The sequence below is a fragment of the Pavona decussata genome, unplaced genomic scaffold (genome assembly GCF_977016875.1).
Source record: "Pavona decussata unplaced genomic scaffold, jaPavDecu1.1 SCAFFOLD_212, whole genome shotgun sequence".
Taxonomy (NCBI): domain Eukaryota; kingdom Metazoa; phylum Cnidaria; class Anthozoa; order Scleractinia; family Agariciidae; genus Pavona; species Pavona decussata.
Window position 1 is genome coordinate 44097 of NW_028145617.1, and position 24593 is coordinate 68689.

The following is a 24593-nucleotide window of genomic DNA, read 5'->3' on the forward strand; positions in this document are numbered from 1 at the left end:
TACTTCATGAATATTAAACTAACTGAAACGAGGGATTTATACAGATAAATCCCTCATTTACATTAGCAGTACTGCGAGAAACGCACACATCAGGTTGCTTCTATTATTCTCCGTTTCTCACCTAAGTGTGACGGTACTAATTAGCCGGCGTTTGTCCCCTTGAACAAAGGAATAATTTCATGAAATAAGTCAGATAAATAACTCGAACGTCGGTATTAATCCATATACATCCCGAGGGCCGTAGGCCCGAGGGATGTATATGGATTAATACCTCCGTTCTCGGCATTTATCTCTTACATAAAATAAATTGGTTAACCTACAGTAGTAAAGATGGACATGTACAGCTTATACTACACAACTTAAGTAAAAATAAGTCACATAATAGCAATCATCAAGGTGTGATTATTTGTTGACAGGAACTTGGCTGACAACGAGCTGAAGGAACTGCCCAAAGGAGTTTTTTCTAACAATACCCAGCTGCGGCATCTGTAAGTATAACTCCTTTTGTCTGTAAAATAATAATCGAGGGGCTGGTGTTGCATAAAAAGAAATGTTGGGTTTGTGTCTCCTATAATAAATAACAGTTTGCAAATGGTAGCGCATACTCTGTATACACTGGTTGATCCGCTGTAATCACCTTTTGTTGTGTATCGCATACTACGTACAATTAAAAAGTTTAACAATTGCACGTGTTGTCACGTACAGAAAAGTTTGTATTTTCCTTAAGAGATCAAACTTGGGCCGCTACTTGGTAGTTGTTCTTCACGGGCACACCATAATAGGTATTATTCGTTGGCCCCTTGGCTTAAGCCTCGGCGCCATATAACAGTTAATCTGGGAACAGAAATGACTGAATGCAACTAAGGGAATGATTGAAAATGTAATTCAGCCAGGATTTGAACCTGGATCTCCAGATTACCAGTCGGATGCCTTAACCACTCGGCCACTGAAATTAAGCCGGGAATGTCTTCGTTTGCAGTCCAATCCATAATGTCAAAGATGGAACGGATGGTTTCACCTATGAAACGATCTTTAATATACCCTGTTTGATTATGATGAATGATATAAGGCAAAACATTTTTTAATCTCGATGCAATTACCTTAGACAATATTTTTGCATCAACGTTCACAAGAGAAATGGGGCGCCAGTTTTCAATAAGAGAACGATCTTTTCCTTTTTTCTCAATAAGCGTGATAATCGCATGCTTTTGAGAATGGGACAACTCCCCTTTCTCAAAACATTCATTTGCACACCTTATGAAGCAATCATTGATTAAAGGCCAGAATTTTTTATAAAATTCAATTGGAATTCCATCGTTTCCTGGAGATTTGTTAGTTTGAAAGGTATCAAGAAGACGAAAGCATTCCTCTGAAGTGATTTTACCTTCACAGGAGATTTTCTGTTCTTCAGAGAGTTTGGGTATATTTAAATTATTTAAAAAGGAATCGATTTCATTTTCAATATCCGGACGATTGTTTTTACTCTTGTACAAGTCGCAGTAAAATTGTTCTGCCTCATTTAGTATGCAGAGTGGATTTGTTTTAATTTCGTCGTTTACATACAATTTACGTATGTGCTTCTTGACGTGATTTCTCTTTTCTAAATTTAAGAAGTACTTTGTACTCTTCTCGCCGTATTCGTGCCATCTAGCACGTGCGCGTACAATGATTCCTTTGGTTTTTTCTTCATAAAAATATTCTAGTTCTTTCTGAGCAACATCAAACAAAGTAGCATTAGAATCACTAGGGTTGCTTTCGAAAGCTTGCTTTGTTACGTTTAGTTCATTTTGGAGTTTTGTTTCCGTTTCCTTTCTTTGCCTTGCCTTTCTACTGGAGTGACGGATAGCATGAGCTCGTATATTATATTTAACCCAGTCCCACACACACCGATCGTCGGAAAGTTCTTCCCGTCCTTCTGCAATCCACACTGGAATCATTTCGGTTGTACTGTTAATATATTCTTCATCGTCTAGTAAAGAGCAATTCAACTTCCAGTAACTTGGTCCTCTACCCACATGATCAAGATTTCCGCCAATCTCTAAAAAGATCGCATCATGATCTGTTCTAATTGCTGGAATTATATCCGTCAGTTGTACCGAATCGGTTAAGTTATTCGAAATTAACCAATAGTCAAGACGACAAAAGATTCGAGGAGATTTTTTACTCCATGTGAAGCTCTTAGTATCTCAGGACTCAAGATCAATAGCACAAAAACCGAGGGTTTGTGGATTGGCTCTTCTAAAGGAAATAAAGCAAAACCGTTAGGCATTAAATGGTCAAATGAGCCGATAAAAGCCCTGGGGGTGTATTTCACGTATGATCCAAAATTACTGAAAGAAAAGAATTTTATTGAGCGATTAGATAGCATTAAAAAACTTATTAATATTTGGTCCTCAAGAGGTTTATCTGTCTATGGTAAGGTGACAATAATCAAATCCTTCCTTATTCCAAAGTTTGTTTATGTGTGCTCGGTACTACCTACACCTAACGAATTAGTGAAACAATTGAATCAACTGTTATTTAAATTCCTTTGGAATGGCACGGATAAGGTAACACGCGTTTCGGTAATAAATGAATACGAGGAAGGTGGATTAAAAATGATCAATTTAGATTGCATGATAAAGTCCTTAAGGCTGGCATGGTGAAAGCGTATTTTTGAAGGTCAGAATGGAACGTGGAAAACCTACCTACAGCACTTGCTAGAACCGATGGGAGGTTTTTTCTTCTTAAATTGTAACTATGACATTAAGGATTACAAAATCTCTTCTAAGTTTTATTGTGAACTACTTTCTTGGTGGTCAGATTTTCGTGACTCTTTTGCCTCTCAGAGAGACTGGCAAAATGTTATTTGGAATAATAAAGAAATTCGCATTGACAAGAGACCAGTTTTCTACAAAAATTATTTCATGGCAGGATTGATCTTTACTCAAGATCTACTTTTCAGTTTAAATATAGAAGACTCTTTTTGCCACTGGTCGCATAAGATTTCCAAAACTAACTTTTTGCAATGGGCTGGCCTTCGACATTCAATACCTTCTTCTTTAAAAATTACTTCTCCCTGTCCATCTACAGCCTCTCCATTATTTTCAATTGATGACTACATCTTTGATGTCACAAAAAAGAAATCAAAGGACTATTACTCATTACTTGCACGCAAAAAAGCACAGCCTCCTAATATCGTTCGTAAATTGCAGAATGATTTTAATTTCTCGTTTGATCAGCTGAGAGAAATCTTCACTCTGCCACATTCTGTTGTGCTTGAATCATACGTAAAAGGTTTTCAGTTCAAAGTGATCAACTCTATTTTATACACAAATTCTAAATTATATAAAATAGGCTTCAAAACGGATGATCTGTGCTCGTTTTGCAAGGCAGAGTCTGAAACCTTACACCACCTTTTGTATTAGTGTCCCTTTGTTAGACAGTTTTGGAATGATTTTCAAGATTACTGGCACCAACTCTCAAATCAGCAAATTCGTCTTACTCTTCAAGATGTTTTATTTGGAATTATAACTAAACCATGCCCTTTACTTAACCTACTGAGTTATTTTATAATAATTGGGAAACTGTTTCTATGGGACTGCAGAAGAACCCAGATTCGACCCAAAATCCAAGGATTTCAAAGTAAAATAGTCATAAAATATGAAACCGAAAGAAAGATCAATAACACAAAATTCTTTAAGAAAAAGTGGGTACTATCCCCAGTTTAATGTGAAGTACTTTTGTGTGGTATTTTCATTCATAAGTGCAACTGTAACCTATTGTAAGTCTCTTTTTTCTACTTACTTCGGTAGTAACAACTTTTAATTTAATTTTAATATTGCAACTATCGTGTAACTGTATATTGTAAGTGTTAGTAGAAGTATTTAAGTATTGTTTCTATTATGATAGTATTAGTAGTAAATTTGAGTGAATTGTAATTCATTGTAAGTCTAAAAAATAGTCATACCTTGTCAGTGGAAGAATTTAATTTAATATTGTAACTAATATTATTATTATTATTATTATTACTTTTTTGTAATTTAGGTTAGTATCCTAAGTTGGTATGGTTAGTATTGTAAGTAAAGTTTAGTATTCTATAGTTAATAAAAAAAAAAAAACTCGGCCACTGAAAAAAAACACGCTGGCAACGTGGCTGATTATTGAACTTATCAGTAGTGGCAAGTTGGAGAGAAATTTCAATATATTTTCTGCAATCAGGGTCATCTCACTACTTCTTCGCTCGATCGGTGATGGACGGCCAAATGTACCAAAGGAAATCGATTTCTATTCAGCTACCCCCCCCCCCCCCCCCTCCCTTACTCACTGGAAAAGAAGGGGACAAGAAATCAGTTTTTCCTTAATTGATAGCGGTGTTCATCAGAAATCTTCTGAAATGTTTACAGCCCGATGTTAAGTCATTTCTTTATATTAAAAGGTTTCTCTCGCATAAGCACAAGTTATATTTCATGCTAACGAATTCGACAAACGCATTGAAAAACTAGCAAAGAAAGAAGCATCAAAGAAGCATTTCAAATAAAAGAAAGAAGCATTGATCGCTTTAAATGATCACAATCATAATATCCACGACGATCCAACGTGCGGCCTTATTAAACCTTTCAAGTAAGAACCGGTATAATAGGCGAGCAGATCCTCGATGAAATTATTACCTCTATCACATGGAACAGTTCTTTATTAGCGGCCAGAGACGAAACATGGAGAACTGTGTTAGAAGTGGTCACTTGCAGGCGATTTGTCAAAAAACACTGGGAAGATCATTAAAAAAAATAGTAATAAATAAATAAACATATAAAACGGGACTCGGCATAAACAATCATGTAGAAAAATTGAGGCAATTTAGCGGGCGTGACAGTAATTTCCCACATCTAGGGAAACAAAATCATGCACAACTTTATAAGAAGTGATCACTTGCAGGACATTTGTTAACAATGTCTGGAAAACCTCATTTAAGAAAAAAATATGGGATTCTGCATAAACCATCATGTAGAAAAATCGAGGCAATGGAACTGCAAATTTGCTCAGAGAGTCTCTAAATTTCTTGTAGTTTATAGTCTTAGATTATTAGGGTCTTACCCTATATTTTGTTTAAAGCCTTTCATGATAGGGGAAAACTCGACGATTAACATGAACATATGATAAGTAAAAGAAGCTTGATTATCATGGACACGTTGGTATAAAATTTACCTAGCCTTTGGCTCCATTGAGGATTAATGATTTTTAAATAAGGCTTTGCGATTTCTATTTATTTAGACAAAAAATAAATTGGTTAACCAACACTAGTAAAGATGTACATGTATAGCTTATACTACACAACTTAATAAGTAAAAATAAGTCACATAATAGCAATCATCAAGGTGTGATTATTTGTTGACAGGAACTTGGCTGACAACGAGCTGAAGGAACTGCCCAAAGGAGTTTTTGCTAACAATACCCAGCTGCGGCATCTGTAAGTATAACTCCTTTTGTCTGTAAAATAATAATCGAGGGGCTGGTGTTGCTTAAAAAGAAATGTTGCGTTTGTGTCTCCTATAATAAATAACAGTTTGCAAATGGTAGCGCATACTCTGTATACACTGGTTGATCCGCTGTAATCACCTTTTGTTGTGTATCGCATACTACGTACAATTAAAAAGTTTAACAATTGCACGCGTTATCATCTACAGAAAAGTTTGTATTTTCCTTAAGAGATCAAACTTTGGCCGCTACTTAGTATGTGTTCTTCATGGGTACACCATAATAGGTATTATTCGTTGGCCCCTGGGGCCTAAGCCACGGCGCCTTATAACAGTTAATCTGGGAACAGAAATGAATGCAACTAAGGGAATGATTGAAAATGTAATTCAGCCAGGATTTGAACCTGGATCTCCAGATTACCAGTCGGATGCCTTAACCACTTGGCCACTAAAGAAAAACACGCTGGCAACGTGGCTGATTATTGAACTTATCAGTAGTGGCAAGCTTTGAGGGAAATTTCAATATATTTTCTGCAATCAGGATCATCTCACTACTTCTCCGCTCGATCGGAGATGTACGGCCAAATCCACCAAAGAAAATTGATTTCTATTCCGCTCCCCCCTTACTCACTTGAAGGGACAAAAAAAACGATTTCCTTTAATTAATAACAGTGTTCATTATAAATTTTCAGAAATGTTTACAGCTTTATGTTAACTTATTTCTATCCATTAAAAAGTTTCTCTCACATAAGCAAAAGTTACATTTCATGCTAACGAATTAGACGAACACATTTAAAAACTAGCAAAGAAAGAGGCATTTATTGCTTTAAATGATCACAAGCCTAATTTCCATGACCATCCGACGTGCGGTCTTATTAACCCTTCCAAGTCAGAATCGGTATAATGAGCGAACAGATCGTAGATGAAATTATCACCTCTATCATATGGAAGAGTTTGTTTTATTAAAGGGCGTGACAGTTTATTCCCCACATCCGGAGAAGAAACATGGACAACTGTTTCAGAAGTGGTCACTTGTAGACGATTTGTTAACAATCCCTGGAAAACCTTTTTCAAGAAAAAATAAACATATGTAATGGGATTTTGTATAAACGATCATGTAGAACAATTGAGGCAATGAAACTGCAACTTTGTTACGAGATTCTCTAAATATCTTTATAGTCTTACACTTTAAGGTCTTACTCTATATTTTGTTGAAAGCCCTCCGTGATAAGAGAAAACTCAACTGTTAACATATGATAAGTAAAAGAGGTATGATTATAATGGACATGTTGGTATAAAATTTACGTAACTTTTGGCTCCTTTGAGGATTAATGATTTTCAAATAGACATAAAATAAATTGGTTTATCAACACTAGTAAAGATTTGTAGCTTACTACACAACTTAAGTAAGGATGAGTCACATGATAGTCGCGATTAAGGTGTTATTATTTGTTGATAGTTGTTCTATGGCACCATTTATATCAACATAATAATCTTTGTTTGCATTCGTTGGCTAATAAACTGCAAATTAATGCATTCCGTAAGGGCCGGTTTACAAGCTACTACCTGTCAGCGGATTTCGTGGCTCGACAGTATTGGAAAAAAATCCCCTGTGTATTTTGACAGACGATTTACAGCCAAAGGCATCCGTATTCAGGAAATATGTTGAAGAGCGGGAAGACACTTTCGTACAGACCAATGTCAATGAAATTGTAAAAAAAAAAAAAAAAAAAAAACGTACACGTACGAAATACGCAGGAATGCATCTGGTATCTTGTAAACCGGCCTTAAGTTGAAAGACCCCGGCAATCTTAGAATTTTCTCAATATTCGAACGGTTTACATAAAGTAGTTTTCGAGAAATTGACCTTTTAAGAGCGGCTTTCCACAAATATCGACCAAGCGGTGGCACAAGTCAAAAAATTGATTTGTTCATATTTTGCTCATAGGTAGTCCCTAGTGAGAAACAAAACTGAGCTGTAGTTAGTTTTTCCAAATACCGCTTCCTTTCGCGTAAATATGCGAAAAACGATTTTGTCTCAGTTGAGCTCAAAGTCCGCTTTCGGCGACTTCGAATTTTCCTTAACTTTCGATGGCTCGCGTATCAATCAACAGACTGTTACTAACCTTCGAATGGCATTTATTGCTTTATTAGGCCTTCCTCTTCTGTTTCACGGAAAAAAAAAATTGCAACCTAAGTTACTTTTCGTCCGAAATAGGTTTAGAAGAGCATGCCGTATAAATGCAAATTTTCAGCAACCACATTTTAGCACTAAAACATTGCCAATTTTACCCATGGGCGATAACCTAGATTTCGCTATAAGGACTTTCTATTGCTTCACTGTATACCTATTGATCAAAATATAAAAACAAATCTCTGGGTAAATGAAAATAAATGACCCGCTAAGCATCAGATAAATCAGCATTTTCTTGAGATTTGGCGATCGAAGCCCAAGAAAGATGGCGTGACACACTGTCACGGGTACAAATAGTTTTCCGTTTTAGGAAAAAAATGAAGCGACATTTAAAAGGAAGTATTTTTCATTCGCAGTAGAAAAATCTTTGGATGGAAAGTTCGGTAACGTTACGGACCAATATATATTTCGGCTGCATTTTAGCGATGGAAATTTCAGAGTATCCGTTCGCTCTGAAGCGGCGTCCATTTCGTTTTTGTGTAATATTATTTTTTTCTTAAAATCCTCTTCCTATTGCCAAAAGTTTCCAATTCATGAAGTTTTCAGAAGCGATGTTTTATGAAAATTATTTGACATCGGATTTCCCTACAAACACTGTTATTTCGAGCCTGTTTGCCTACTCGTCAAAATGGCGTCGAAAACCGTGATAAGGCCTATTAACATACCGACCAAATTTGACGGCATTTAAAATGAAGATTTTATGCTTTGTTCAGTGGACTTCGAAAATAATGTGCTTCTTTCTGAGTATTTGTTCTGCGTACCAAAGTATGGAAGCAAACGGACATAAGTTACAAAAACTAGTCACTTTAAAAAGTCTTTATCCCCAATTTGAAATAATCATGTGAGAAGAAGACATTGAAACATACAAATCTTTATGGTGGCACTTCCGGTTTATGGTTGTCACGCAACGGCCGGTGTAGCTTGCGAGTTGTTTATCAAAAAAATATATAAATGTTTATTAATTCGTAAACTGGATTGTTTTGTTATTCAGAGGGTAAGAGTACAGAAATAACCCCAGTGCGGGTTAATGAAGAGTTCGATGCTAAATTCTTGTTAAAACGTGCACGGAATGATCATAAAATACTGAAAAACGAACTCGTCGTCGACACACTAATAAAAAAAATGCTTGTATCGAGCGGGAATAGATGAAGAATGTGCCAAAAACCATATGTTGGATTTTTTTGTAAGGTATCAGCTTAGTTTTCGTATCTTTGTGTCTGAAAATGATGCACGTTTTTGAATCTCTTATGGCTTTCGCTGTTTGCGGTCACCGGCTATGTCACACCATTGTTTACAATGCGAATGCCAGATTTTCGGCAGCGTAGGTGATAAATTCGAGGCCCTGCAGGTCTCTTAAAATAATTTACCCCAAGTTTTGCTTTGATGTTATGATTGATAAGTACACAGTGAAACCATAGGAAGTCATTTTATGATAATTTAAGTTATCACCCATGGGTTAAATTGCCGGTATTTCAGTTCGAAAATTTGGTTGTTACAAATTTGCATTAATAGCATGTTATTCTAGATCTTTTTCGGGCACAAAAGTAACCTAAGTTTTGAATGTTTTTCTGTGGAACAGAAGAAGAAGAAGACCTAGAAAAGCAATAGATGTTATTTCAAGACCATTGACTGGCTGTGGATTGATAAGCGGCCGGCCTAAGTTAAGGAAAATTCAGTCCGGCCGGAAGCGGATTTGAAACTCAACTGAACTGAAAATCGTTTTCCGCATGTTTACCCGTAAGGAAGCCGTATTTAAAAAAACTAACTACAGCCCGTTTTGGTTCTTACTAGGGCCTATCTATGAGCAAAATATGAGCGAAATCGATTATTTGACTTGTGCCACCAAAAGTTGATTTCGGTCGATATTTGTGGAAAGCTGCTCTTAATTTGTCTAGCATTTACAAAGTATGTACGCCGTTGTGGCAACTCTTTCCATCCAGCTGGTGGAAGTTGTTTAAGAATTTTAACAGCTGGTGAAATCCTGTAACGTTAGGAGTAGCCAGCGTGTTAGACTCTAGGACAAATTAGGGAGGGTGGAGGGGAATCGGTCACGTGGAAAGCGAGGGATCCAATGTCAGGATCGGTAAGACAAAGATAAAAAGAAACACAGTACCGTAGCGCAACGTCAACCTCTATTGCAACATTTTTACTTGAATTATATTTACAATTTACAATTATAAGCGTATTAAGTGTAACTGTAAGCTTGTTAAGTCCATATTTGTCGTCCGATGTAATACCATTTGATTCTGTAACGTGGGAATTTGAATGACGCCATATTTTCACTTATAACCGATGACTAGAAATGTAGCGGCCTTTGCGCGAGATATCTTGAAGTGGAAAGTCTTTCCCCCCATCCAAGTGACTTGAAAATTTCACATATTTACGTATTCACGCATTTCACCTATTCCTGACAAAAATAAGCATAAAAACAATTCCCCTTTTATAAGTGTTTCTGTGTCTACTCTTATGAAGTATGCATACTTACTATCTCATTGTTTTCAAGTAACAAGGAAGTAGTCGGAAGTAACGATTATTTTGTCGATTCACTCATTCCATAAACTGACGTTGTCGTATTTCTGAAAGTTTTGGCCAATAAAGTGTGTGGATATCTTATAAACTTACTAAGAACTTAGACAATCCGCATTTTGCTGTAGGTAGGTACTTGAATAACAACCAGCTGAAGGAACTGCCCAAAGGAGTTCTTGAACGTTTGTTTTGTCTTTCTGTTTTGCTTTTGCTTCTAGAAAAAAGCAGTGGAAATTTATTGAGCCGTGAGAGCAATTGAAAGATCTTTGCTTAGGTTTGATACTGAATTTATAAGCCTTCCCGCAGTGTACACGCGAACAGTATTTGGATGATAAATTTGTAACAAAAGGGGAAACGAGAGTTCCATCACAGCATTTATGTTAACAGAAGAGTCTTTTCGGATACAAGTTAAAATAGAGCTGTAACTAGGATAAGACATATTGGATTAAAAGGCGTTCTATGGTTAAAGAGATTTTAAAAAATGAGATTTCGGCTATCAGTCTATACCCTTTAACGAATGAAAAATGTGACGCGTAAACGGAAATATATACAAAAAAGGTGCTAAAACTTGAGAATAAAAAAAGAAGTGTGAAAAAAGCTAAAAGATAAAAATGGAAATGGGGACTAGTTACAATAAAACGGAAAAGTTCCTAGGCAACGGTTTTGAGTTATTATCCAAGTCGACAATTTTTGCTGTGTGTCAGGATTCGAGTGTTTTACGAACGCGGTAATCGCCTTTGTCTATGACACAAGCATTGTCGAAATCAATGCAATGATTGTTTTTCCATGCATGGTTGGGAACATTAGAGCCATTAGAATAGTTCTTTAAGTTCCGTTGATTTGGTTTGGAAGCATCTTCCGGTTTCTCCTATTTAGTTCCAAGGACAGTCTTTACATGGAATTTTGTCAACAACATTGCATTGAAGCCGATCCGAAGGTTGTCTGAACTTTGGACATGGGAATTCTTGATGAAGGGTTTTGAGTGGTTTGTTGTAAACACGGATATCATCTTTGCTTCCAAACCCGCACAAAGGAGCATGGCAAAATATGGCATTATGCTATGGTATCGCGATTTTCCTATAGTTCTGTCTTACGCGAGAGACGTCAATATCTCTTGGTATTGCCTTGTCACTTTTGCGGGCTGTGATTGGTTCCAAAATAGTGATTGACATTGCGACATTGAGCTGGGTTGCCCACGTACCGCATCAAATTCGAAATTTTCTGTCAAAAAACTAGCCTGTGACTGGTCAAAACTGACTGTGACTGGCGTCGCTTTATTCATATAGCTTTCCGAACTCTCACGCAGAGTTGATTGAACTTTTCGTTTACTGATTGAAAACGAGCTTCTGAGTGCTCTCATTCAACAATTTTCGTCGAATTTACCTCTTCACTGGAAATCTTCATTACAAATGTTATGTTTATACATTACTATTAGTTCATTTTAATAGAAACCTGTAGTTCTAAAGCCTGGTTCACACGAGCAACGCAAACGCAAGCGCAAACGCAAGCGCAAGTGCAAGAGACGTTCACACGTCGAACGCAAACGCAAGCAGAATGAGATACGCACGCGCATTTCAGTCTTGATCCCAGAGTCCGCGTTACCCTAGAACAGCAGTCGGGAAGTGAGGACTCTGGAAACGAGATAAAAGATGGCGGACGAAGATGTTTTGGGGTTGTTTTTCTTTTTCGTTTTCGGCCTTCGTCCTTTAAGGCGAAGGCGCCGAATGCAGATGCAGAGAAGAGAAAGACGACGTGTCTGGGTTCGAGAAATCTTTCGTCGAAGACAACTTCAGGGAGATTACCATAATTTAGTGAAAGAACTGCAGCTTGGCGATAGAGAGTTCTACTTTCGGTAAGTAATAAGCTTGTAATAGATCGACTCTTACTCTCTTCCAGTGAACACTGTTAAGAATAACATATTTCTTTCATTCACGGCGGTAATCAGAGGTTGGCTTTTCCTAGCATTGCACCGTCGTTGTTTGTTAACCATGATGTTGAGAATGATGTATTATTCAGTAATGACGCAGGCAAACTCGGAAAAAAGAAATTCCAAGTTCGGCTATCAGGAGTCGAACCTAAAACCTTCCGATTACTAGTTCGGATGCTCTACCACTGACCTACAGGAGACTTGTGGGAGCTAAGGCCATTTAACTAGGTTCATGGGACAAACATCTTGCATACAGTACTGCTAGGATTGGAATATCAATGAGTGGCATATGCGCAATGAAAGGAAATGTGATGAAATATTATTGATGTAATAATATTGGTGTTGTTCTGCATACATGTAAATCCTCCGTTTCCTCCCGTGTGACTAATATTGCTACAATTTTAAGTTACAGTGTTCTAAAGTACATACATAATTATGTCTTTTTCTCTTATGTTTTTGACAGGTATCTGAGAATGTCCCCCGAAACGTTTGAAACTTTGCTGCATTTGATTGGTCCCCGTATTACTAGATCAAAAACAGTCATGAGAGAACCAATAAGTGCCGCTGAACGTCTTACTATGACTATTCATTATCTAGCATACGGTGACAGCCAACAGTCAATGTCTTTCTCCTATCGCATTGCAAAGTCCACTGTTTCTTCTATAGTACGTGAAACCTGCAGTGCCATTTGGGAGACACTTCATAGCACATATGTAAGGGCTTCCAACACCCAAGCAGACTGGAAGGAGATTGCTAATCAATTTCAAGACTTATGGAATTTTCCACATGTGGTTGGAGCAATCGATGGGAAACACATTGCCATAAAATGCCTTTTAAAAAGTGGTTCTCGGTACCACAATTATAAGGGCTTCTTTAGTATTGTTCTCCTGGCGATATGCGATGTTCATTATGTTTTTACCCTTGTGGATATTGGGGACTATGGTTCTAACAATGACAGCGGCATTTTGACAAATTCAGAAATGGGTAAATTGTTTCGTAGTGGGAAAATGAATCTTCCAGATGCTGAATGTTTGGACAATTATATAACTCAGCGTTTACCATTTTTCCTTGTTGGGGATGAGGCTTTTCCCTTAAAAGAATGGCTTCAGAGGCCTTATCCAGGTAAAGGGATACCAGAGGACAAAGTCATTTTTAATTATCGACTTTCCCGTGCCCGCAGAGTTATAGAAAATGCCTTTGGCATTCTTGCAGCAAGGTGGAGAATTTTTCATACTTGCATACAAACAAGCGTGGAAACTGCTGTGGCTATTGTTCAAGCTGCAATTTGTCTGCACAACTATCTGCGTCAAACCAATGGTGCAGCTTATTGCCCGGCTGGTTTTGTGGACAGTGAAGACAGTTCAGGAAGAATTAAAGAAGGGGAATTGAGAAGAATTGTGTCAGCTGAAGGTGAGAATGGTGCATTAAAACCCCTTCCACTTGCTCGAGGGTCAAGACAAGTGAAGGCTGCTGTTGAAGTTAGGGAGATTTTCAAGAATTATATGGTCTCTAGAGAAGGAGCAGTCCCCTGGCAATGGGATTATGTGAGAAGCAGAGGTCCAGTGATTGAAAGTTAACTTTACTTTTAACTTTAACATTCACAAACAAAATGAATTCACATGGTAAAAAACTCAAGTTAACTTATGCTGAAGTTCAAAGCCTCAAAAACTAACAAAAGAAATTCAGCTACAATTTTAATGTTCTAACTGGAGATATTTTTCCTGGTAATAGCACAATTAAAGTATCTATTTCAAAAATTCCCTTTAGCAGGAGAAAGAAACCTAACAAGCAACAATTTTCTTCACTGACATGAGTGTCTGATAAACAAACTCAATACTGAGATTAAAGTAGTCAGTCAGCATCACAGCTGCTTACATACAAACAAAGTTGTTTAACAGGAAAGAAGTCTCAGGGTTATTAAAGGTAATCTTCTCTACTTGAGTTACAGTTTGGTTCAATTACTAAGGTCCTCCAAAAAGCTGTTTTTTGTTGGAAAAAATGACCAGGAGGAAAACATTGTACTTTGGTTGTCAAGATCAGGACTTGAAGTACGAAATAATCTTTGTGCACCTGCAGCAGCAGTTGACGAACCTTCTGGGGTATAAAAGTGAGGTGCAGTAAAATTTCCATGCTTAAGATTACCACCCTGTATGATTGGAGGACTTTGCATAGTGTGGGAAATATTTGGAGCTGAGGTGTTCCTTTCCCAGTTGTCTTTTACTGCAGTACTTGCTCTCATTTGATGGTCATATATCAATTGATTGATTTTCATTTTAATCATGAGTTTATCGGGCAAACCAATTTTTCTTAGTTCCGAGGCGATTAGTTCCCCAAATAAAGTGTCTTCATCTCTTTCTTGAATTTGTTGCTTGTCCTTAATGCAAGACACCAGGCTGGTACCAATGTCTTGGAAAATCTTCAATTCTTTGTTGTAATCATCCATGTCCTCCACCCTGTTGTTAACAATATTTGTTATAAAGAAACATTAGAACAACATTAATGGGCCCTGGATATTTACATGGTACAAATCCACCATGCTGGAGGGTAACCGATGCAGTGGGATGATAACTGGTCAAAACACCCCTTTATTCATAAGACTTAACACCCCCAGAGACAATCAGGATATTTATGTAATTCTTTGTTCTAAATGTAAGAAGCTACAATATATATCAATTGATTGATAAATTGCCTGATAAACTGATGATTAGAGCTTCGCTTTCATTAGGGGGTGTTATGCCTTATTTGCTGGGGGCTTTTTGTCAAGGGCATTTATTCTTAGCGGTGTTTTGACCATAAACCAGTGGGACAGCGAGACAAAGAGCTTGCAGCTATTCAAATGTTAATTAACTTCCTCTTGAGTTTCCCAGTGGGTTGCTTGTCTTCTGGCATGGCAACATTTGAACCATGTGACTAGCTAGCTGTAAACAGCCCATTCTCAAAAGGCTACCTCTGGCAGCATGAGAAGGGGTTCCAAAAAAAAAAAGACTAAAATATTAATGTTGTACAGCAAAAGAAAATCTCTTCACAGGGTCGACTTTCCTATAGCAGTGATTGTGTTGATTGCCATGCAGTGTAGGTTTTGGTACCTTCCGTTAGAGGGAGAACCACAAGTAAGGTACCAGTTGTCAGAAGGAATAAATACCTCTAGGGGTAAAAAAATATTTTTGAGCATCACCACAAGATGGATTACCCCTTATATGTTTATAGATGGCCACCTTAGTGGGCTGACATTGGGGGTGGGGGGGAGGGGGGACAGCGGGGGAGGTGCTGATAGTTTTCTAAAGAGTCTCTTTAATGCAAGTTCTGAAGTTTTTACCTTGTCAAAGTGCACATTATAAAGTACCAGTGCCTGGATACCTACCAAATGTTCAAATAATTCTTGTTATAACAGGTTAACATAAGAAATTTCAGTATTTTTTTTTGGGGGGGGGGGGGGGGGCGGAATTCTAATGGCAAACAAGTCTCCTACACACTACATTTAGAGGCATGTTTGCCTTTTTTTTTATATGATGGGGGTTTTTACAAGACTTCTTAAGTTGGCACTGACTTCCTTTGGAGAAAATTTATCTAAACTCAATTTTCGTGACCTACCTTGCCTTTTTCATGTATTTTGGCCGTGCCGTTGTGCGAGACTGAATTTTCCCAGGTGCACTATTGACTGAGAGCTCTGAGGTGGTGCTTTCATTATCATCAGCTTCTTGAACTTCGTCACCTCCTTCCAGTTCTTCTTCTTCGCTTTCGTTGGTCTCTACGTTTATGACATTTGTCTTCGTTTTCCTTGCTTTCACATATGGATCCAGCCATGCCATGAATGGAAAGAGGTCTGAGGTACTTACTTTGGCTTCTTCTCTATCTTTTGTCCCAGCACCGGACACCTTCTTTTCCTCAACTTTCTTTTTGTCTCGACTATAACGGTTTCTTAGATACCTAAACATTGTCTTAGCTTCTTCTCCTGTTCAAGAGAATGGAAATATTGACCATTTTATTGTGTTTGTGAACAATTCATAAGCTTAACTATGCTGCAGTTTCTACAAAAACGTAAGCTTATATATAACTTATTTTCCTCCGTGTAGTACGACATACCGTTTTCTAGCCCCACTTCTCGTGCCACATCGCTCCACGCAAGTTGTTTTTTGTTTTTTTCTTTAAATCCACTGCAACCTTTGTCGTACAGTACAGGGTATTTTCTTACACTCTCGGCAAGCTTTTCGTCGCATGCGGACGCCATCTTGGTTTGAACGTAAACCGCACAGGCATGGAACGAGTGTTGTTCATCTTGCGTTTGCGTTTGCGCTTGCGTTGCCCCGGTTCACACGTGTGAAATGCAAACGCAAGTGCAAATGCAAGCTCAAGGAAATGAAAAAGTTTCCATTTCTTGCGTTGGCGCTTGCGTTTGCGTTTGCGTTTGCGTTGTGGTAGTTCACACGTGTGTTTGCTTGCGCTTGCGTTTGCATTTGCGCTTGCATTTGCGTTGCTCGTGTGAACCAGGCTTAAGAGATCTGAAATGGCGGTTATTGATTAAATTATCAAAACTTCAAAACAAACTTCCAAATCAATCACGCGTTTCCAATTAAAAATTATTCTGATTGTCTTAAGCTAAAGTCTTGTAAATTCATTTTTTCCATCAACAGAGGCTATATAATTTTAACAAAGCTTAACAATTTGTCATGAAATTGAAAGTCACTTGTCATTTGGGAAGTTAATGTTAATCTGGCAACAGTTTAAAGTGGAACAACTGTCGGCGTTCGGCGCTCGTCGCGTTTACAGTTGTGGCCGTGCTATTGTAAACAGCTGTAGAGCATCTTCCCGGTTCTACCAGTCGATCAAACAGTTCTGGGTTTGTACGGCGTTTTGAGAGTAGGACTGGATGGGGATAGGTTTGGCGTGCCCAGCTCAGAGATTGCCAGTGAATTGAAATGACCACGAAGACTTTGAATAGCTGTTTTTCGACCCGACGAGTTGGTAAAGTTACCCTCCTTTTGGATTTCTGCCTTCTCGACCATTCTTTTAATGATGTTGGCCAGTCCGTCTCTCTTAAGTGGAAGCTTCTTATACCAGATGTCTTCTCTGGGATTATCGATGGGCTGCAAATAGAATTCGCCGATACACTCTGGTCTGTGACTTAAATACTTCTTTAACGCAAGGTACGGATCTCTCTCACCACCCTTTCCTTGAACTATTTTGTTGTTGTACTTCCGTCTTGCCTTTGGGTTGTCAGTTTCCCAGGTTCTCCTTTTTGTGGAACGCTCTGTGTATTCATAGAAGTTTCCTCGGTCTGTGAAGTCTTGAACCTTACACGGTTCAAATGTTGTTGTCGGCCTCTCATGCCTAACAATCTGGTGTTGTTCCACCTTATAAGATGTAATAACTGTCGCGGAAATTTCAAAGCAATAGCAGCACCCGTCCGCAGCTTCTCTATATGACTTTCATCGAACGGATCAGCCCTGTTAGGACGGTTTCCTTTTCCTTCAGCCTTTAGTTGCTTTCTTTTTGAAGCGAGCTTCTTTTTAAGATTTTCATCCTCTCAGATGTCGAAGGATTCGTCGTCCTTTTCTTTCGAGAAAAAAATATTCTTAAACCATTTCGGTAAGTGCTCAGGGTTGACGGTTCGTATTATTTGCCAAGCCTATCTTTACTTGTATCTCGTATTACGAGAAAAACGTGCTTTAGCACGTCGGAAGCGTTGGATTTGTTGATGCTTGTCAACTGCAGTGTCTGGCCATATCGATCATTGTACCAAGCTTGAAGGCGACGATCAGCACTGACTCTCAGTTCCTTTGACAGTGTTCTACGCAACCTGCTTCTTCTGGAACTTTTCAATCTCCTCGTCGTCTAAGATAACAAAGCTACTTCTTTTCTTTCTAGGATCAGTTTGGGGCTCAGTTTCGTTAGCTTTCGCCTCGCTATCTTTACTTGGCGACTCTCTTGCTTCGGTTTCGGTATCGATGTTGTCAAACAACTCTTTAAAAAAAGTACCGCAAATATCAACATTTGGCATTTCGCCCAATTCATCTTTACGGGAAACGATATGGGACCACGACAACTCTTCCATTGAATTTCCACACTTCTTCTGTTTCAATTAAACGATTTCAGACATTCAGACACGAAAAATTACGAAATTGCCGGCAAATTTGGAATATCAGGCGACGAAATTAGTTTGCGCGTGCAAAATGTTGCCATGGATACGTATGCAGGTAGCAAGAATATACATTTTGACCAGGCGCAAAATAATTTATTTTCAGTTTTACTTGTCTAAATAATGGATGAATCGCGAAACAAAACTAATTCCAATTTTGAGACGGCAATACCGCGTTATATTGACGGCGTTGGAAGAAAAAAAAAATTCGTATTAGTTTTCGTCGCTACGCGACTCCGCCCAATTACGTAATATAATTTTCCCCAGCTAACCGTCAATATAATGCGGTATTGCCGTCTCAAAACCGCAATTAGTTTTTAATATCAGAAGAAATGATCATGCTAAGAGAAGACTTGCTAAACATGCAATGTTATTGTTTTCGCCGAAGGGCATAACCGTCAAATATAAGTAGCAGGGCAAAGGTTAGGGGTCAAGGCTTGCAGTCGACAAGGTTGCAGGTGACAAATCATAGGTTACCGGTATAAGGAAGACACAAACATAGAGTAACCAAGAAAGCGGTCATTGCACTTGTGGTCACTATTGACTTGGGTGAGAAATTCAAGAGAAACGCAATGGCAGATGATTAACCTGCGTAGCAGACGTTTCCGTTTCCTTCAAGCCAAGCGGGGTAAGCGCGCGAGGGCATTGGGGGAAAAGGAGCAAAAAAGTAGGAGCGGGGGGGAGGGGCGGGGAAGGAAAGGAAACGCCTGCCGCTGAGCCCAGACATTTTACCGAACGCCCCCAAATGGCTTCGCTCCCTTGGGGCCTACACTGTCACGTCAAATGTCACACGAGAACCAATCATTTTTTTAATAATTTCTGGTAAATCTCAGCGAAAACCGCGGCGGGCAACTTGTTTACTTCAAGTAGCAGTATTTTAGAAGATTTTCTCGAACTTTACGTCGCTCGAACGAAGCGTAGATAAAGTTACCCAAGACAAATTTTACTTATGTTTTAGAATATCAACTCATTTGCTTACAGCTGGAATTACATACAAAATGAGCTTGTCCCACATGGCTAAAATACTTCCTCGCGTTTCCAGGATAAATTGGTATTTCGCGTAGCGTGAAATACAACGTCGTTCTAAATATTGAAAACTTCCTTTTCAGACCGTGGTTAGAACTGAAATTTTCCAGCAAAATATTTACTTGAGGCCTCCTTAATCTATTTATGATTACAGAGTTTGAATAAAAAATTTCTTTTTTCCTATGCTTAGATCAGATCTAGGAAGATCAAAGAGAGTCTACTCGCAGGGTATTCGTACGCGAAACAAGCTTTCAGACCAGCCAATGTTGCTTCCAGCTTTTTGTGTCTTTGATACCGCCGACAACCAGAACAAATTTTCTTAAATTTTTAAAAATTCCGGCGGGATTTCAAAAAACGAATGACACCATGTTCACCGGTTGAGACGATAATAGGTTACCAACAAATCAAAGCGCAATGAAAACTATATTTTGAGCGTGACCGAGAATTTTGATTTCGCTTGATGTTAATAGACATTCGCTCTTAAAGCAGTCCTTTGCTCCGGTTTCAACTGAATTAACGTATCTCCCTGCGAAAGTAGTTTAGTCGTTTCCAAAGAAAAGCAAACTCGAAATCGAAAGGACACTCGAGAGAGTTGTTTTCCGCCTCGACCATATTTTCATCTTTGATAAACGGTTAACCGGATGTCGTTTTGGTCTATGAGTTTGATTGACAGACGATTGGCCAATGGTAATACTGTAATTGCCTCCCGTTTGCTGACGAACGGCCTTCGGTAAAATGTCTGGGCTCAGCGGCAGGAGTTTCCTTTCCTTCCCCGCCCCTCCCCTCCGCTCCTACTTTTTTTGCCCTTTTTCCCCCAATGCCCTCGCGCGCTTACCCCGCTTGGCTTGAATGAAACGGAAACGACTGCTACGCAGGCTAGCAGATGACGAGCCATGAAATATGTTAGTTAGGTTGTTTAAACAGAGATCAACTTTGGATTCCATAAATTTGAAAGTATGTTAACTTATTTCTATCTATTAGAAAGTATATCTCACATAAGCACAAGTTACAATGCGTGCCAACAAATTACACGAGCGCATTGAAAAACTCGCAAAGAAAGAAGCATTAAACACTTTAAATGACACCAGCGTAATAAAAACTAAAAAGGAGTCTAAAATTTACCGGTCAGTAAAAACGGTCGTTTAAAAGTGTCCCCTTGCGTGTTGTAAACTTATTGGGGGCATGCTTTAGAACAAAGAAGAGGAAATTTATTGAGTTACAAAGGAGATTAAAAGATCTCTGGTTATATTTGATATATGCGGAATGGATAAGCCTTCCCGCGGTGGACATCTCAACAATATTTGGATGACAAATTTGTAAAAAAAAAAAAGGGGATACGGGAGTTCAATGACACCGTTTATATCAATACAATATTTTTTTTTGTCGTTGGCTGATGAGCTGCAATTTAACGTCTTTTGTAGGGCCGGTTTACAAGCTACTACCTGTCGACAGATTTGGCGGCTCGAGAGTATACGAAAACGAATCTCTTGTGTATTTTCACAGACGGTTTACAGCCAATGGCGTCCGGAATCAAAAAATATGTTGACGAGCACAAGTTTTCTAATTAAGTCGGGCAGACACTTTCTTACAAACCGCAGTGTCAATAAAAATTAAAAAAAAAAAGTCGGATGTCGTAATACACGTACGATTTACCCTGGGATACACCTGGTATCATGTGAGCCGGCCTTAAGATGAAAGACCCCGGCAATATTATAATTTTCTCAAAATTCAAACATTGTAAATAAAGTAGTTTTTGAGAAATTGAACTACTCTTCAAAAAGTATGTACGACTTTGTGTCAACCTGGAATCCTAGGGTTAAACTGCGCGTTGAAAACGTTATAAAACAATTGATTCATGCGTCAGCTGTGCGTTCATCGAGATATGAAGCACTTGGGAAGTTTGGAAAGCACTCAAGAAGCTAGAGTTGCTCTCGGCTACGCCTCGAGCAACTCTTACGCATCTTTCGTGCTCTCCAAACTCCCCGCGTGTTTCATATCTCGATGAAGCACGCTGACGCATGAATTAATTGTTAAATAGCAACTGACAATGGAAAACGTCAGTGTTATCTCACTACTGACCAAACTATTTGAATTCCTTAGTATTAAACATTTACTAAGAACTTAGACAATCCGCATTTTCTTGTTGGTAGGTACTTGAATAACAACCAGCTGAAGGAACTGCCCAAGGGAGTTTTTGATAACAATAAACAGCTGTGGTCGCTGTAAGTATAACTACTCCTTTGTCTGTAAAACAAAACTCCAAGGGCTAGTGCTGCTTGCCGAGAAATCTTGCGTTTTTATTTCCTAAAGTATATTCTCGCGTGCAGCCTTAATTCAGTAACTAGGTGTGAATCAATTCTCAATCAAAAACTGAAAACTGGTTTAAAATGTAATACCAATTGATATTTGAAAACGTCAACCTGGAATCCTCGGGTTAAACTGCGCGTTGAAAATGTTATAAAACAATTGATTCATGCGTCAGCTGTGCGTTCATCGAGATATGAAGCACTTGGGAAGTTTGGAAAGCACTCAAGAAGCTTGAGTTGCTCTCGGCTACGCCTCGAGCAACTCTAACGCATCTTTCGTGCTCTCCAAACTCCCCGCGTGCTTCATATCTCGATGAAGCACGCTGACGCATGAATTAATTGTTAAATAGCAACTGACAATGGAAAACGTCAGTGTTATCTCACTACTGACCAAACTATTTGAATTCCTTAGTATTAAACCTTAGACAATCCGCATTTTCTTGTTGGTAGGTACTTGAATAACAACCAGCTGAAGGAACTGCCCAAGGGAGTTTTTGATAACAATAAACAGCTGTGGTCGCTGTAAGTATAACTACTCCTTTGTCTGTAAAACAAAACTCCAAGGGCTAGTGCTGCTTGCCGAGAAATCTTGCGTTTTTATTTCCTAAAGTATATTCTCGCGTGCAGCCTTAATTCAGTAACTAGGTGTGAATCAATTCTCAATCAAAAACTGAAAACTGGTTTAAAATGTAATAGCAACTGATCTTTGAAAACGTCAACCTGGAATCCTCGGGTTAAACTGCGCGTTGAAAATGTTATAAAACAATTGATTCATGCGTCAGCTGTGCGTTCATCGAGATATGAAGCACTTGGGAAGTTTGGAAAGCACTCAAGAAGCTAGAGTTGCTCTCGGCTACGCCTCGAGCAACTCTAACGCATCTTTCGTGCTCTCCAAACTCCCCGCGTGTTTCATATCTCGATGAAGCACGCTGATGCATGAATTAATTGTTAAATAGCAACTGACAATGGAAAACGTCAGTGTTATCTCACTACTGACCAAACTATTTGAATTCCTTAGTATTAAACATTTCTGGTCTCATTTACAAGTTGTTTCGTGTTGTTGATGTTGTGGTTTATGTTTTGTACTCTATTGCTCTATTTTCTTTTTGTTTGTGTTTTTGTTTTGTCTTCCTGTTTTGCTTCTTACACAAGTCAAAAGACGTGGTCATCTACAAAAAAAAATGGAAAATTATTGAGCTGTGAAAGCAATTGAAAGATCTTTGCTTAGGTTTGAGGCGGAGTTTATAAGCCTTCCCGCAGTGTACACGCGAACAGTATATGGATGATAAATTTGTCACCAAAGAGGAAACGAGAGTTACATCACAGCATTTTGGTTAACAGAAGAATCGTTGTTTACATTCTTTTGCTGATAAGTTAAGCTGCAAATGAATGCAGTCCATAAGGACTGGGTTGCACGCTACTACCTGTCGGCGAATCTTGCGGCCCGACAGTATCGGAACACGAATATTCTCTGTATTTTGACACACGAGTTAGAGCCAAACGAGTCCTGATTCAGGAAATATGTTGCAGAGCACCAGCTTTCTTGTCAAATCGAGTGGACTCATCTGTACAAACCGCCTTTATATCAATCAAAGTTAAAATATATCGGCTGTCAAAACACGCGTACGAGTGTACGCTGGGATACACCTGGTATCATGTGAACCGGCCTTTTAAAGTTGAAAGACCTCGGCAATCTTAGAATTCCTTGAAAATTCGAACGTGATACATAAAGACGTTTTTGAGAAATTGACCTTTTAAACTGTGACAGTCTATCCTTTACAAAGTATGTATGTCTTTTGTGGCAACCCTTTGCATTCAGCTGGCGTGAGTTCGCTGTAAAATGTAACAGCTGGTGAAATCCTGTAGCGTTAGGAGTAGCCTCTAGAACAGGGGAGGGTGGAGGAAAATCAGTCACGTGGGAAGCGTGGAATTCGATGCTAGGATCAATAAGACAAATATAAAAAGAAACACTGTGTCGCAGCGCAACTTCCACCTCCATTGCAACATTTTTTACTTGAATTATAATAACAGTTTACAATTATTTGCTTATAAAGTGTAACTGTGAGATTGTTGAGTCCTTATTGGTTGTTCGCTGTAATGGTCTTTGATTCTGTAACGCGGGAACTTAAATGACGGCATAGTCGCACTTAAAACGGATGACTTGAAATGTAGCGGCCTTTGCGCAAAATACCTTGAACTGGAAAGAAAAAAAAGCCTATAAAATGGGATTGCTTCATGTAAAAAAATCGAGGCAATTGAAGTGCAACTTTGTTCAGAGAGTCTTTAAATCTGTTTATAGTCTTCGAGTATTAGGGTCTTACCCTATATTTTGTTTAAATCCATCCGTGATAGGAGAAAACTCAACGATTAGCATAAACATATAATAAGTAAAAGAACTTTAATTATAATCGACATGCTAGTATAAAATGTATTTATCTTTTGGCTCCTTTGAGGATATTAAATGATTTTCAAATAAGACCTTGTGATTATTACTTATTTAGACAAAAAATAAATTGGTCAACCAACACTAGTAAAGATGTACATTTATAGCTTATAATACACAAGTAACATGATAGCCATCATTTAGGTGTGATTACTTATTCATAGGAACTTGACTGACAACGAGCTGAAGAAACTGCCCAAAGGAGTTTTTGCTAACAATATCCAGCTGCAGTGGCTGTAAGTATAACTTCTTCTTTGTCTGTCAAATAATAATCGAGGGGCTGGTGTTGCTTGAAAAGAATTATTGTGTCTCCAATAATAAATTCGTTTATGCAGCCATTATTCATTAACTAGGCATGAATAAGTTCTCAATCAAAAACTAAAAAGGAGTCTAAAATTTACTGGTCAGAACATGTGGTCGTTTAATAGTATCGCCGTTTTTGTTGTAAACTTATTGGGGGGGGGGGGGGGGGGCATGCCTTAGAAGGAAAAAAAAGGAGGAAATTTATTGAGTTACGAGAGCGATTTAAAGATCTTTGGTTATATTTGATGCATACAAAATGGATACGCCTTCCTGCAGTGA

At 38.4% G+C, this 24593-nt stretch overlaps 2 protein-coding genes across 2 annotated transcripts in view; one reads left to right on the forward strand and one right to left on the reverse strand.

Moving 5' to 3' along the window:
* LOC146460489 (complement C1r subcomponent-like) overlaps nt 1-24251 on the forward strand; it is a gene marked incomplete at its 5' end in the record, with an annotated part of 66420 nt that extends 42169 nt beyond the window's left edge. The window contains 2 exons of the mRNA XM_085088148.1: nt 5375-5446; nt 24176-24251. Of these exons, the coding sequence (XP_084944274.1) occupies nt 5375-5446; nt 24176-24251 (148 nt within the window). The remainder of the gene's footprint in view (nt 1-5374; nt 5447-24175) is intronic.
* On the reverse strand, nt 14055-16553 carry LOC146460493 (uncharacterized). Its single transcript, XM_085088147.1, has 3 exons — nt 16184-16553; nt 15692-16052; nt 14055-14553 (listed from the first exon to the last, which is right to left on the reverse strand). The coding sequence occupies exons 1-3, from the start codon at nt 16326-16328 to the stop codon at nt 14055-14057; spliced, it is 1005 nt and encodes a 334-aa protein (XP_084944273.1). The 5' UTR covers nt 16329-16553.
* Nucleotides 24252-24593: the final 342 nt, after the last annotated feature.

Excerpts from the sequence above, each read along its gene's own strand:
- LOC146460493 (XM_085088147.1), bottom strand. The coding sequence starts at position 16,328 with ATGGCGTCCGCATGCGACGAAAAGCTTGCCGAGAGTGTAAGAAAATAC. Across the intron at positions 16,053-16,183 it reads AGAAGTGGGGCTAGAAAACG|GAGAAGAAGCTAAGACAATG; the intron begins GTATGTCGTACT and ends TCTCTTGAACAG. Across the intron at positions 14,554-15,691 it reads AAATACATGAAAAAGGCAAG|GGTGGAGGACATGGATGATT; the intron begins GTAGGTCACGAA and ends TGTTAACAACAG.